The sequence below is a fragment of the Benincasa hispida genome, chromosome 11, assembly GCF_027475165.1.
Source record: "Benincasa hispida cultivar pf3 chromosome 11, pf3_genome.v1.1, whole genome shotgun sequence".
NCBI classification, from domain to species: Eukaryota; Viridiplantae; Streptophyta; class Magnoliopsida; order Cucurbitales; family Cucurbitaceae; genus Benincasa; species Benincasa hispida.
The window spans coordinates 69,476,754-69,489,535 of NC_143488.1; the positions used below are offsets into that span (position 1 = coordinate 69,476,754).

The 12,782-nt window shown below is 29.5% G+C and overlaps 1 protein-coding gene across 1 annotated transcript; it reads left to right on the plus strand.

Annotated features, from left to right (window-relative positions):
- Positions 1-490: 490 nt before the first annotated feature.
- Positions 491-3,522, plus strand: LOC120089689 (Core-2/I-branching beta-1,6-N-acetylglucosaminyltransferase family protein). Its single transcript, XM_039047054.2, has 4 exons — positions 491-1,369; positions 2,283-2,358; positions 2,449-2,564; positions 2,805-3,522. Exons 1-4 carry the CDS (start codon positions 820-822, stop codon positions 3,317-3,319), a joined length of 1,257 nt encoding a protein of 418 aa, XP_038902982.1. The 5' UTR covers positions 491-819; the 3' UTR covers positions 3,320-3,522.
- Positions 3,523-12,782: the final 9,260 nt, after the last annotated feature.

Below are 12,782 nucleotides of genomic sequence, written 5' to 3' on the forward strand. Positions count from 1 at the left end.
CATGTTTCCATGAGGGATAACAAATATATTATATTCTTTTAAGGATTATTAGATTTTATGAAATATGTACTATTTTTTCTTCACTATAATTTTTTTCCCAATGAGTATTTTTTTTTTCTAGTAAGGTTTTAACAATGCATATATATATATATAATTGGCATCTAAGGGAAAATATTATAAATATTATAAATAGGTGTTAGATACTCATGCTTAGTGTCCAATACAAAAATGTCATTTCTCCATTACCATATATATTGTCCATGTATCATTCAACCACCTATGCATAGTGTCCAAGTGTACCACATCCTACTTGCCACTTTGCTTATAAATAATAATGACATTTTGTGGATCTTGAGAGAACACACATTTGTGAGAAAATACACTTCAAAATTTCTCTCAAATTTTCATAATTTTAATTATTTTATTTTATATATTATTTATTTATTTATATTATATTTATATAATATTATATTATATTTTTTTGGACATCGTTGCTCTCAATTTCACAGCACCTCATCTTATTATATATATTTCCCATTTCTTACCAACCAATTCTGCCACTGACCAGCGCACCGACAGCTCACTTTCACCTGCCCAGCTCTTTTTCAAGCATCAAAATCTTCGATCACGCCCGTAAATCCATAAAAAACCACGGCAATTTTCATATAATCAGGATTCAAGTTCAACAATTCGTTTCAGCTTCTTCCGAGTTGGTAACTTCAGATCGAGGTTTTGGGTTTTAGCTCCTAGCAAGTAGCAACCCATTTGCGTCAGTTCATCTTCATAAATTGCATTCCTATTTGAAGTTGGGAGGTTCAAATGAAGAAGAATCACATTCCCTACTATCCAGATCGGAAATGGCTGATGCCATTGGGGTTATTTTGTTTGCTCTTTCTGATATTCCTTCTAATTGTCACTTCCGAGTATCCTAAATCTACTTCCGACGCTGATTTTTCTCATAGCGCAACGAGATTCGTACTAGAACCCAATGGGAATGAAATGCTAGGGCTAGGGCTTCCGCCATTGCCGAGATTTGCGTATTTGATATCAGGAACCAAGGGAGATGGTGGATCGATGAGGCGGCTTCTTCAGGCGGCATATCACCCGAGGAACTATTATCTGCTACATCTCGATCTTGAAGCTTCAGACTCCGAGAGACTCGAACTTGCGAAATATGTGAAATCGGAGAGTGTATTTAGAGAGTTCAGGAATGTGATGGTTGTGGGAAAGGCCAATTTGATCACTGATAAAGGTCCAACTATGATTGCTTCTACTCTTCAGGCGGTTGCCATATTACTGAAGCGTGCTAAGGATTGGGATTGGTTCATTAATCTCAGCGCCTCTGATTATCCTCTGCTCCCGCAAGACGGTAGTTTCTTTAGCTCATTTCCACAGTCTTTCCTCAAATTGGATGTTTAATCGATACTCTAACTGGTATTTGTTCGTTAGTTGAGGTCGATTCGGACTAAAATTGGTTGAGAGTGAAATTCCTGGCATGAAATTTAGTTCATCGAGTTTGTTAAGTGTATATTTATCATAAACGATTGGACTTAGTTTTTGGTGTAGTGGAATTTTAACCGACTTTAAAAACGACATTGATTTTATTTTTGGCATGTTCCCTGTATATAAGTTAATACTAAATTTGGAATGAGTATTTCGCTAGAGTGTCTATCAAGGATAGAATTAAATGAACTTTCTGTATATTTTGTTGATATTAACATTTTACTAGCACCATTCAATTTGTTTTGTGAGTGAATCTGAAAGTTCAATAAGCAATCAATTGGTAAATGTATAATTTGCCCTGGGGTTGAGAGGCTGAGTTCTTGGTGTTCAATTCATAACCTAGCTTAGGTATTGTTGTTTTAGATTAATGGACCTCACATCACTTGTATTAGACAAGTTTTCTTGTGGCATCATAGATTTGCTATCAGCTCCCATCTGTTTGAACTGTTGCTGACTTGGCGGTGTATTATCTAAGGCTATAATTTTTAAAATTCATATATTGTTCAATCTCCAGATTTTTAGAATACTTGTTATGATTTTGCTCCCTGTTTAAGCTGCCATTTGCTTTACCATCCAACAAACAAGAAGAACGTTCAAGTGAACTATTCTGTTCTGGTTGAAGTTTGTAAATAAAATCATGTTGCAAGAACTCATGAATTCTTATTTTTCTGTCATGTTGACGTTTTGGAAGAATAAATGAATTTGTAGTGCTGTTATGTGTGGCTCGTGAATTTTATTATCTTTTGACTCGTGTAGTTGTCTATATGTTTGCGTTCCAGATCTTTTGCATGTATTCTCCTTCTTGCCAAGGGATTTGAACTTTGTTGAGCACTCAAGTAATCTTGGTTGGAAAGAGTAAGCCCCATCCTCTTCGTTGCATCATGATTCTCAAATATCCCTTTGGATGTCAACATTGTTATCTAAATTTTTTTATAAATGATACAGGGACTTGGGAGCAAAGACTATAATAATAGATCCTGCCTTGTATCATACAAAGAAATCTGGAGTGTTTTGGGCAAAAGAGAGAAGGTCGATACCATCATCATTCAAGTTGTTTACTGGTAAGGCAGTTCCTATAATTAATTCTACGTAATATTTTTCTTCACCCTTTGTATGGTTTGTTATTCTTGATACTTCCATCGTATGAGATATAAATCGAGCTAGACTCAAATCAATGAAATGAAAAATTCTAGACATTAGCAGAATACTGATTTTGGTTGGGTGACATAGAATTAGAAGTTTGAATTGATCCACTCGAGTAGTTCGGATTTCTTGGAAATAATATCATAATCCATTGCCAGGATCTTCATGGGTGGTTCTCACAAAACCATTTTTGGAATTCTGCATATGGGGATGGGACAATCTCCCTCGCACTCTCCTCATGTACTACACCAATTTCTTATCTTCTCCAGAGGGTTACTTCCACACCATCATCTGCAACCACAAGGACTACCAAAACACTACTGTAAACCAAGATTTGCATTATATGAAGTGGGACAATCCTCCAAACCAACACCCGATTAATCTAACATCTGAACATTTCATTGACATGGTCCAAAGCGGTCTCCCTTTTGCTCGAAGTTTTGCTGAGAGTAGTTCAGTACTTAACAGAATAGACGAGGAACTTTTAAAGAGGTCAAAGGGACAGTTCACACCGGGTGGCTGGTGCGTGAAGAACTCGGCCTCGGAGAAGGGTTCTTGTGTGGCGTATGGCAGTCCCCATGCTGTTAAACCAACCAGCAGCTCAAAGAGGCTGGAAAAGCTTCTGATGAAGCTTCTTGATCATGAGAACTTCAGACCCAGACAATGTAGATAATCTGGCAAAGGTATAAATCTTCCCACTGTATGAATTCTTTAGTTTTGATCCCATTTGTTTCGTCCTGAGCCATAGCTTAATAGGGCAGAACGCTTCCTCTGTACAGAAAAGCATGAATTGAAATTATACCATAGAATGCTAAGCGTTTTATATTTATATCATTCTCATTGATAAATGATATGATCCAAAATATTTTGGGACTTTCTTGTTTGGTTCAGATTAAATTTATTGTCTTAGATTCATGTATTTTTTGTTTGATAGATCTATTTCTAGAAACAATATTTGAATTGTATATGAACGATGTAATCTAAAAAGTGAAGTTTAATTAGATTCTAAACTTGCTCAGACATGAACGTGAAAATTATAGAATGCAAATTCTTGTGTGTGTGTATAAGTCTTTGTTTTAAATTTCCAGTTTTGGATACATGCCTACAAAACTATATAATAATTCTTTAAATTATTTAAAGGAAATGGAAAAATAAATAATAAAAAGTAAAACCCATCAAGGAATTTTCATAATATTAACCAGAAAATTTCATACCCGAGTTACTGAGTATGTTATATTTTTCAAACAAGATCCAATACAAATTATATACACGTGTTTCTCCATCATTTATATAAGAGGGAAATGTTATTTTTAGTCAACTAGAGCAGTCCTCTCTCTACCTCTTCAGGTTTCAGATACCAATTTTAGGGTTTGGGAAACAAATGCACATATTAAAAAAAAAAAAACAAAACAAAACAAAAAAAACAAAAACAAAAATTGAGGATCGATAGGTTATTTAAGAAATATGCTTCGATCAAGAGATCAAAAGTTCAAATCTCTCAGCACCACGTAGTTGTCAAACTTAATGGAAAAAAAACAAAATTTTAAAAGAACCAATTGCAAATATAGCAATCGGCTCAAAATATTAGTTGATATAGCACAATGTAAAAGAATTTGTAAATATAGCAAAATTTAGATTTAGCTCTCGAAATCTATCAGTGATAGACTATATCGTTAATAAAAGTCTATCACTGTGACAGGGCTTTACCTATGTAGAGTCATAAATTTTGCTACATTTGTATTTTTTTAAAAAAATGTTGCTATATACTTAATTATTAACCTTAAAAGTGATACAATTTTAAATTCATAATTACCCTCTTTAAAAAGGGTCGGTTGCACAAATAACAATCAGACCCAAAATAATAAAAGGAGGACAAAGATAAACATATTAGGGATATAACACAAAATTTAGCACCAGATATCACTGATAGCAGCTATCAGTAATAGCTATATAGGTAAATGACTAAAAAGCACACACGCAGCCCACCATTTCGTGCTTATTTTCCTATTTTCTCAAATTGAAAGTTATCACTGATATCATCTATCGTTGGCAGCTATCGCTGATATCATCTATTAGTGATAGCTTTCAATTTGAGAAATCTTAATTAACCTTGAAATAGTAACACTTGAAATATCACCTTTTAATTTGCTATAAATTTTCAGTGGTCATCATTGATACATTTTGATCAATTAGAATTAAATTTGAAATATTAAGATCTAAGGCTATCAGTGGATATCAATGATAGATTTTTATAAGTAGTTATCAACTTTTGAAAGGAAGCTATCATCTTTCAAAGATTCACATTTAAAGCTAAAAAGATAGAAGTATATCAATGAGAGGTCTATAAGTGACTATCTCTAATATTTACCTAAGTCATATCACCAATATAATTATTATCATTCATTTAATTGATATATATCTAAGTCATATCACTGATATACGAATATCACCGATAACTATGGCTATCATTGATAGCTTCTATTAGTGGTTATCAAAGATAGATTTTCATCAAATGGAATTGACTTTTGCATCATTAATATCATCGATAGATATCACTTATATCACTTATATCGTAGTTATCAGTGATAGTTTCTATCATTGATAACATGCTATCAGAGACAACTTCTTACCATCAAATAACATGCTATCGTTGAGAGTTTCTATCACTGATAACATGCTATTAGTGATAACTTCTAGGCATTCCATTTATATTTTAGTTCGAGATTCAACTTTATTAATTAAATTCACTAAGTTGCTATCATCGATAAATTTCTATAAATGGCTACTAACTATGAAAAAAATCATCAAAGATTAAGCTATCATTGATAGAAAATATTAGTGACTATCACTGATAGACTTTCATTAGTGACTATCAATTTTGAAAGGTTAACACTCAAAACTATCAGTGGCTATTATTGAGAAACTTCTATCATGATTATCAGTAATAGACTTTTACTATTGATATCTGCCTAAATTCAATATCACGAATACATGAATATGAAGGATATTTATCTAAGTTCTATCACTAATATCACTACTAATTGATATTATCAATATACAAATATTATGGTACACAATTACATAAAAATTTCAATTTTTGCCATTCATTTTAGGTCATCTATGCTATTTTTCTAAGTTTATTACTGGTAGACATCATACTTTTAAAATCCTACAAAAAGGGAAACAAAGCTATTGGCCTGTTTGATATCGTTCGTATTTCTCATTTTTCGAGAAATAAACTTGTTTAATAACTATTCTTGTTTCTTATTTCAAACTTTTAAGAAATGTTTCTAAAAATGGTACAAATTTGAGGACTAAAAAAATAGTTTCTTTCAAATTTATTTTTGTTTGCTATTTATTTCTAATGTTTTGTTATAATATTCAAACTTGAATTGGCTTGTTGGTATCAGGTCACTGATGCAAAAATCAGATAAATGAAAGAAAATAAAAAAAAAAAAAGAAAAAAGAAAGGAAAATAGCAAAAATCGGAGAAAGAATAGAAGATAATAATGAAAAAAAAAGAATGGGAAGAAGAAGGAAATGAAAGGAAAAAAAAGGAAAAAATCAGAAAAAGGAAAACAATTTAAAAAAGAAGTAAAAATGGGAGAAATGAAAGAAAATAAAAATAAAATAAAAAAGATAGGGAAGAAGCAAGAACCGAATAAAGAAAAGAAAATTAAAAAAATAAATGAAGGAAGCAAAAATTGGAGAAAGGAAAGAAAAATTAAAAAATATATATATATAACAAGACAAGATAGGCCAAAATTGAAAATTTTAAAAAAATAAAAGTTGACTAGTCAATACTTCTATATTTATAAATATTTTAAAGAGATAATATATTTTTAGATTTTTCTTCTTATTTTGCTATCTATTACAAATATCCTAAAAAAAGTGAAACGGAGAAGAGAAGAATTCAGAGTTTGGCCCAACTACTTTGTAAATTGGGCCCAACTTAGCTGATGGGCTTCGAAGGGTTGATGTCACTCTCAATCGCTTTAAAACTACTTGTCGTTTTGCAAAATCCAAAGCCACCAAACGTTCGCTCATTTGTTGTCGTTCTACGATTCATTAAAGAAATGCCTCTGCTTTTGGTCTCGTCGTCTCCCAATTATAATCCAAAAAGAAAGATAAATATTCTTCTTCTTTTCTTTTCTTTTTCTTTTCTTTTTTTTTTATTTTTTATTTTTTATTTTTATAAGTGCTTCCTCACGCAAGCACCCATAAATTAAATATCTATTAATAATTAAATAAATATGAACAATGATTGGAGATCCCACTGAGTCAAATTCCTTGACGAAATCCATGAATGAAAAATTGATCGTTTTTAATGATCATATTCTAATGTGTTTTATTATAATAATATACACCATGCCAAAGTTACTCTCTTTACCCATCACCAAATAACGCTTTCAACTTATATTATGTTGAGTAATTAATCAAATTATAATAATAAAGAATATCATGAAATCTACTATTTAAGCCTCATTTTCTATTTTTGAAATCTATGTTCACTTTCTCTTAATTTTTTTAATATAGTTTCACATCGGCTAATTTCTTTTTTGAATTTTAGTCAAATTCTAAAAAAAAATAATTGTAAGACTACTTTTTTTTTAGTTTTCAAAACTTGTCTTGGTTTTTCAAAACATTGAATAGAAAAAAATATAAAAACTTATATGTGAAAATAGTGTTTATAAGTTTTAATTTTCAAAAACCAAAAATTTAAAATTAAGATCTGTTTGAAAATCATTTTAATTTTGAAAATTAAGTATATATACACTATTTTCACCCACAAATTTTTATGTTTTGTAATATACTTTCACTAATATTTTTAAAAGTCAAGTCAAATTTGAAAACTTTAAAAAAAATATTTTTAGAATTTGAGTAGAAATTCATGTGATTCTTTAATAAATGTAAAAATTATAATTGAAAAATTGGGAGGAAATAAAAAGTGATTAAATTTCAAAATAGAAAATTTTAAAAAATCGTTATGCTTAATTTTATAGGCAAAATAATAATTGAACATAGTGGATTTTAATGTTTATTAAAAAGAAAAAAAGAAAAAGAAAAAGAAAAAAAGAAACATATTTAGATAATGTTTTTTAAGCATATAAACATTAGGGAATGTGTTAAAAGAGTATATATTATAATCACTTAAATTTGTTATAGTGGTGATATAATAAATATGTAAATGAAAAACGTGTAAACGTAATTTTGTTACTCCCACAGTCCCACTCTCTTTATGAATTTATGTCACACTTAATGACGAAAAAGATGGGTCTACTTTTTAAAATTTTAATCTTTGGATTTAAAAAAGATCGCAAAAAGATTTAAATAAATAATGAAATTCTTGATTATCTTTTTTAAATGAAAAAAAAAATCAAACGAATCCAAAGAGATGAAGAGAGAAAAGAAAGGTTTTGTTTTTTCATTGGATGCTTGGTCCTCCTTTATTGAGATAGGGTCAAAGTTAATGGGCTAAGGAATGAAAAAAAATGAATAAACTATATATATTGAAAAGGTGGTGATGCTAATGTGAAGTAGGCCCTTTCAACTTGTTACAAAGTCGATTATTTTTTGACAAAGGCATTTGAAAATTCCCATCAAATTTTTTTTTTCATTTTTTAAAATTTTGATTCGGGTGGAGAGAAGAAGAGATTTGAATATAAAATGAATGAATAAAATATTATTGAATGAAGCTACCACAATGACGTTGTCTCTTAATAATTACTAAATATAGAGATTCGAAAATTTGTATGTTTCTTAATAACCACTAGATTGATTATAATTCGAAATATTTTTGTAGTCGTCTCTCTATCATACATCAAACCCTAAACTTAAATAAGACAGTTTAAATATTTGTTTCATCGTGATTTTATTTCTTTTTCTCAATGTTGAAAAATGATAGGCTTGTTTTTACTCATACCTGGGTATACTCCTGTATTTGGATTACACGCGTCTACTTCAGATTATCACTAAAACTACCTTATAAACAAGAAATCAACATCATATCATTACTATACAAAATAAACACTGATGTGAGTCACTTGCTTAAATCTTAAGTTAATATGGTCAAACAAACCACTAAAGATAAACCTCGTTATCAAACGAGGCCTTTTAATGAGTTGCAAAATAAAGTAAATTGTTTTTAGGGTTTGATAGAGGTAGGTCCACTAAATTAGTAATGGTTGAGGGACCAAAATGCAAAATTTGGTGTGTGTGATGTTTAAATTGGGAATCTAAAATGTGTAATGGGCCATGGTTGCATGATTGAGTTCATGTGGGAGAACGTGAGAACTTGAGCAAATATATCCTTTATTTTTCTCTCTCTAGGAATTGAATTTTGTAGTAGAGAGAGAAAGAGTATGCATATATCTTTCTCACCACACAGCTATACTACTCCTCTCTCTACAAAAGTGAAAGCTGCTGCATCCCAACTGTGTTTATATATATATATACACACACACACACATATACACATAGCAAATTGTACTACCATTCCTATTTGAAAAGCTTATATTAATTGAGATCTGGATCGGAGTTCGAATCTCGTTTTACAGTATTAGAAAAAGATATATGAATTCTATCTCGAAAATAGTAAAATGATAATGGGAGGATCGACTAAGTAACTAGTATATCTTACAAAGATCATTTTAGAGTTGGAATCCAACTTTGGACTCTTCTTCAAAACACATGAATAGACTTGATCATAGATTTGTATTATGACTGTATATCTTCTAATGCTCACCACAACTTTTGCATGCGTTCGACAATCGAGAGAATTTTATCGATATGACTAAGTCAAGGACATGACTCTGATACACTATAGTGGTTTGTCGTTGTTCACTTTGAACATAAGCCCTAAGACTTTGTTTTTCTTTTTCCACCTTAAAAGGCTCGTACCAATGAAAATATTGTCCATCATTTATATATGTCATGATCTCCTTCCTTAATTATTTAGTCAATGTGATACTTCGGTTTACATTTCCAACATTTTTTCAAAATTAAAAAGATTACAATACGAGATTATATATAGACATACATGCATATATACATATATGTTAGTAATATATTCTCATATACATCCAATAATGTAAAATTACCACATTATTTCAATAATTTCTTTCATTAATATCGAGTCACTATTGCACTATGGATATAAGTTTTATAAACTCTGCAACACTCCAAACCCCTTCAACTTGAGTTTCAAAGCTTAATATTTATGAGCAACTCAATACAAGAAACCCACACCCAAAGCAACCCTTAGAGTATCAAATAAGACATCAACATAATCCAAGTAGTTCTGGCGAGACTTAAAAATTTAATCACTATAATTCAGAGAAAATTAGAATTTAATTTCTATGATCGGATAAAATCTCATAAATAGTCTTTTATAGTTTGATAAAATCTTCATAAATAGAAATTCTAATTATAAACTATAAGGGTCTAAATTTTAACATTTTTTTCTAAAAAAAGAAAGAAAATTCATTAACTTCCAACTTAAGGGATAAATTTATTATTAATTAACACCCAAAATTCAGCTAAGGAAATAAGAGTCCCAACACCTTCAATCAACTTTCAAAGTGAAAGGGACAAAAATACAAAAATCAAATAGAAATCCAACAGCATAACGAGCAACATAGTGAAGAGCTCAATTCTAAACACAAGGACATAAAGGAAAAGAGACATTCCGCAACTGTTCAACAAGAAACACAATCTCATCTATAACGTATTTTATCTCGATAAAATCCGAGGAGTTGTTTTGAAACCATATATAAACCAAATTTACCATTAAAGAAAGAAAAGAAGAGAGAGAAATGACTGTGAAACACAGAGCACGAGGACCAATGTGTGGAATGGAATGGTAATGATATGTGACGACCAACATAGAAACCACACACACACAATATTTGATTTTTATGAACACAACACACACATAGATTTGGCTTGGATTTCCGAGCCATTTTCTCACCTTACCTTTATCCTATTCTTTTCTTTGCATGCTTACCCAAATCTTGCTCTTCCTCTCAAATATCTTTTCGGTCCTTCGATCTAATTTTTATTGGTTTTTTGTTTCTAAATCATTATGGGTTTAATTTCTTACATTTCAATAGGTTAAACTTTTACCCTTTTAAATTTTGAGTTTTGTTTTTATCTACTTCCTATATTTTAAGATTTATCCTTTTAATATCTTAATTTTTCACTAACTCTCATTTCGTCCTTTAGTGTAAGTGCCTATTAACTAATTTAATGGATTTAAAGGAACTAAAATTAATTCATTTTTACTAATTTTTTCTCATTTTTTTAATTTACTTCTAGGTTAATTTAACTTAATTAACTGAAAATTAACGTCAAAAAATAAAGTGGACATTAGAGATCAAATGAATAAACTCAAAATTTAAAAATAAAATTAGAATCAAATAAAAGTAAACTTAAAATTTAGATTTAAAAGTATAAGATTTTTAAACTCGAAACTAAATAGAAATTAGAACCAAAATCTATAAACTAAATAGGTTTTTTTTTTTTTTTTTTTTAAGTTTTAAATTTGCATGTTCTAATAATTACTTGATACCAAATTTAGTTACTTTTACAATTTCTCTATCAAATATGCAACGATCCAAAACTGGCAACTACATTATAAGAACCTCCTTGAATAATTTATTTAATGAACTGAATGGTAGATCAAGTACCTTTTCATTAGGGTTGAGTCGATTGATCGGAATTGATTTTTCGACTAGATCACCCTTGAATCAACTATGGTCGGTTTAGTAAATGTTCAAATCAACATCGACTGTCAAGGAGTAAAAGTCGGTCAATCGGTTTTATTCTTTAAATTTTTTGGAAAAAAAATACGACTTTGAATATTTCTAAACCAACACCAATCAACTTCATTTTGGTCGATCGATTCGATTTTTCGGTCTATCATGCTTAACCCTACTTTCCATAACCAAATAGTCCCATCAAGATCTCCCATTTAATAATTATAAAAAAATTAAATAAATCATCTCTCACCTTTGATCTTGTATTAACATGCAACAAATAACAAACTTAAAAAGTTAATTGATTAAATTAAAAGTTTGTAAGTATGATTGTGACATTTCTATAAGTTTGCACAAATTTTCCAATAAAAGCAAATTTAATTATATCTTAAATCGAAATACTCTTTCATTTATGGGTTTGAAATATGAAAAATACTCAACAAGTAGAAATTAATATTAATTGAGGAAAAAACAACACTGGAGTTTGAATATAGAACATTCTGAACCAACTTGCTTTGATACCTTATTAAATCCCTAATTGACCCAAAAACTTAAATAGAGAAAAATTAATTATAATATCTAACTATTATTTAACATTTCTTCAATCCTTTAGTTTTAAATATTTACTTCCTTGCCTTAAATATATATATATATATATATGTAACTTCCCCTCGACAAGCCGACCAACCACGAGATTTTCTCTTGACACTGTTGGAAGAAAGAAAGAGAGAGAAAATTAAAAATAAATAAATAAATAATGATTTATTTTAATTTTAATTTTTTAAAATTTTGGGATTTCTTTCCAGAGTGTGTGTTTTGCTTTATTCGTTCTTAGTAAGCAGCCTCCTCGGTTGTTGTAAAAGCAAAAAATAAATAAATTTTAAAAAAATCCAAACAGCTCCCTCAAGATTCCTTTCTTTCTACAGCCTCAAATCTCTCATTTTTTACTTATTTCTTTTTTTTTTTTCTTAAATATAATATATAAAATGTATTTTTATGATAAAATAAATACTACAATTTGGATTTTCATTGGCTCTCTCTTGGATATGAGAGCTAAAACAAATGCCAATATTATTTACTTATTTTAATTTAATTTTACTATATATTGAAATCACCAATCAATCAAAGCTATTTCAGCTTTTTGCATGGCAACATCCTTAGTTTCTTGGGAAACTAATAAAGTTTCTTCTGTACATTACATTATATACACACACAATTGAACAAATGGTTACACTTAATATTATTAATTGTAATTATGTATTTCAACGTTAATTCGATTGACATAAAATATATGTACCATATATTTATCGATAGTATCATATATTTGTTGATAAAAACTGTTACTTGAAAAAAAACACGACCTATAAAAAAGAAATCTAG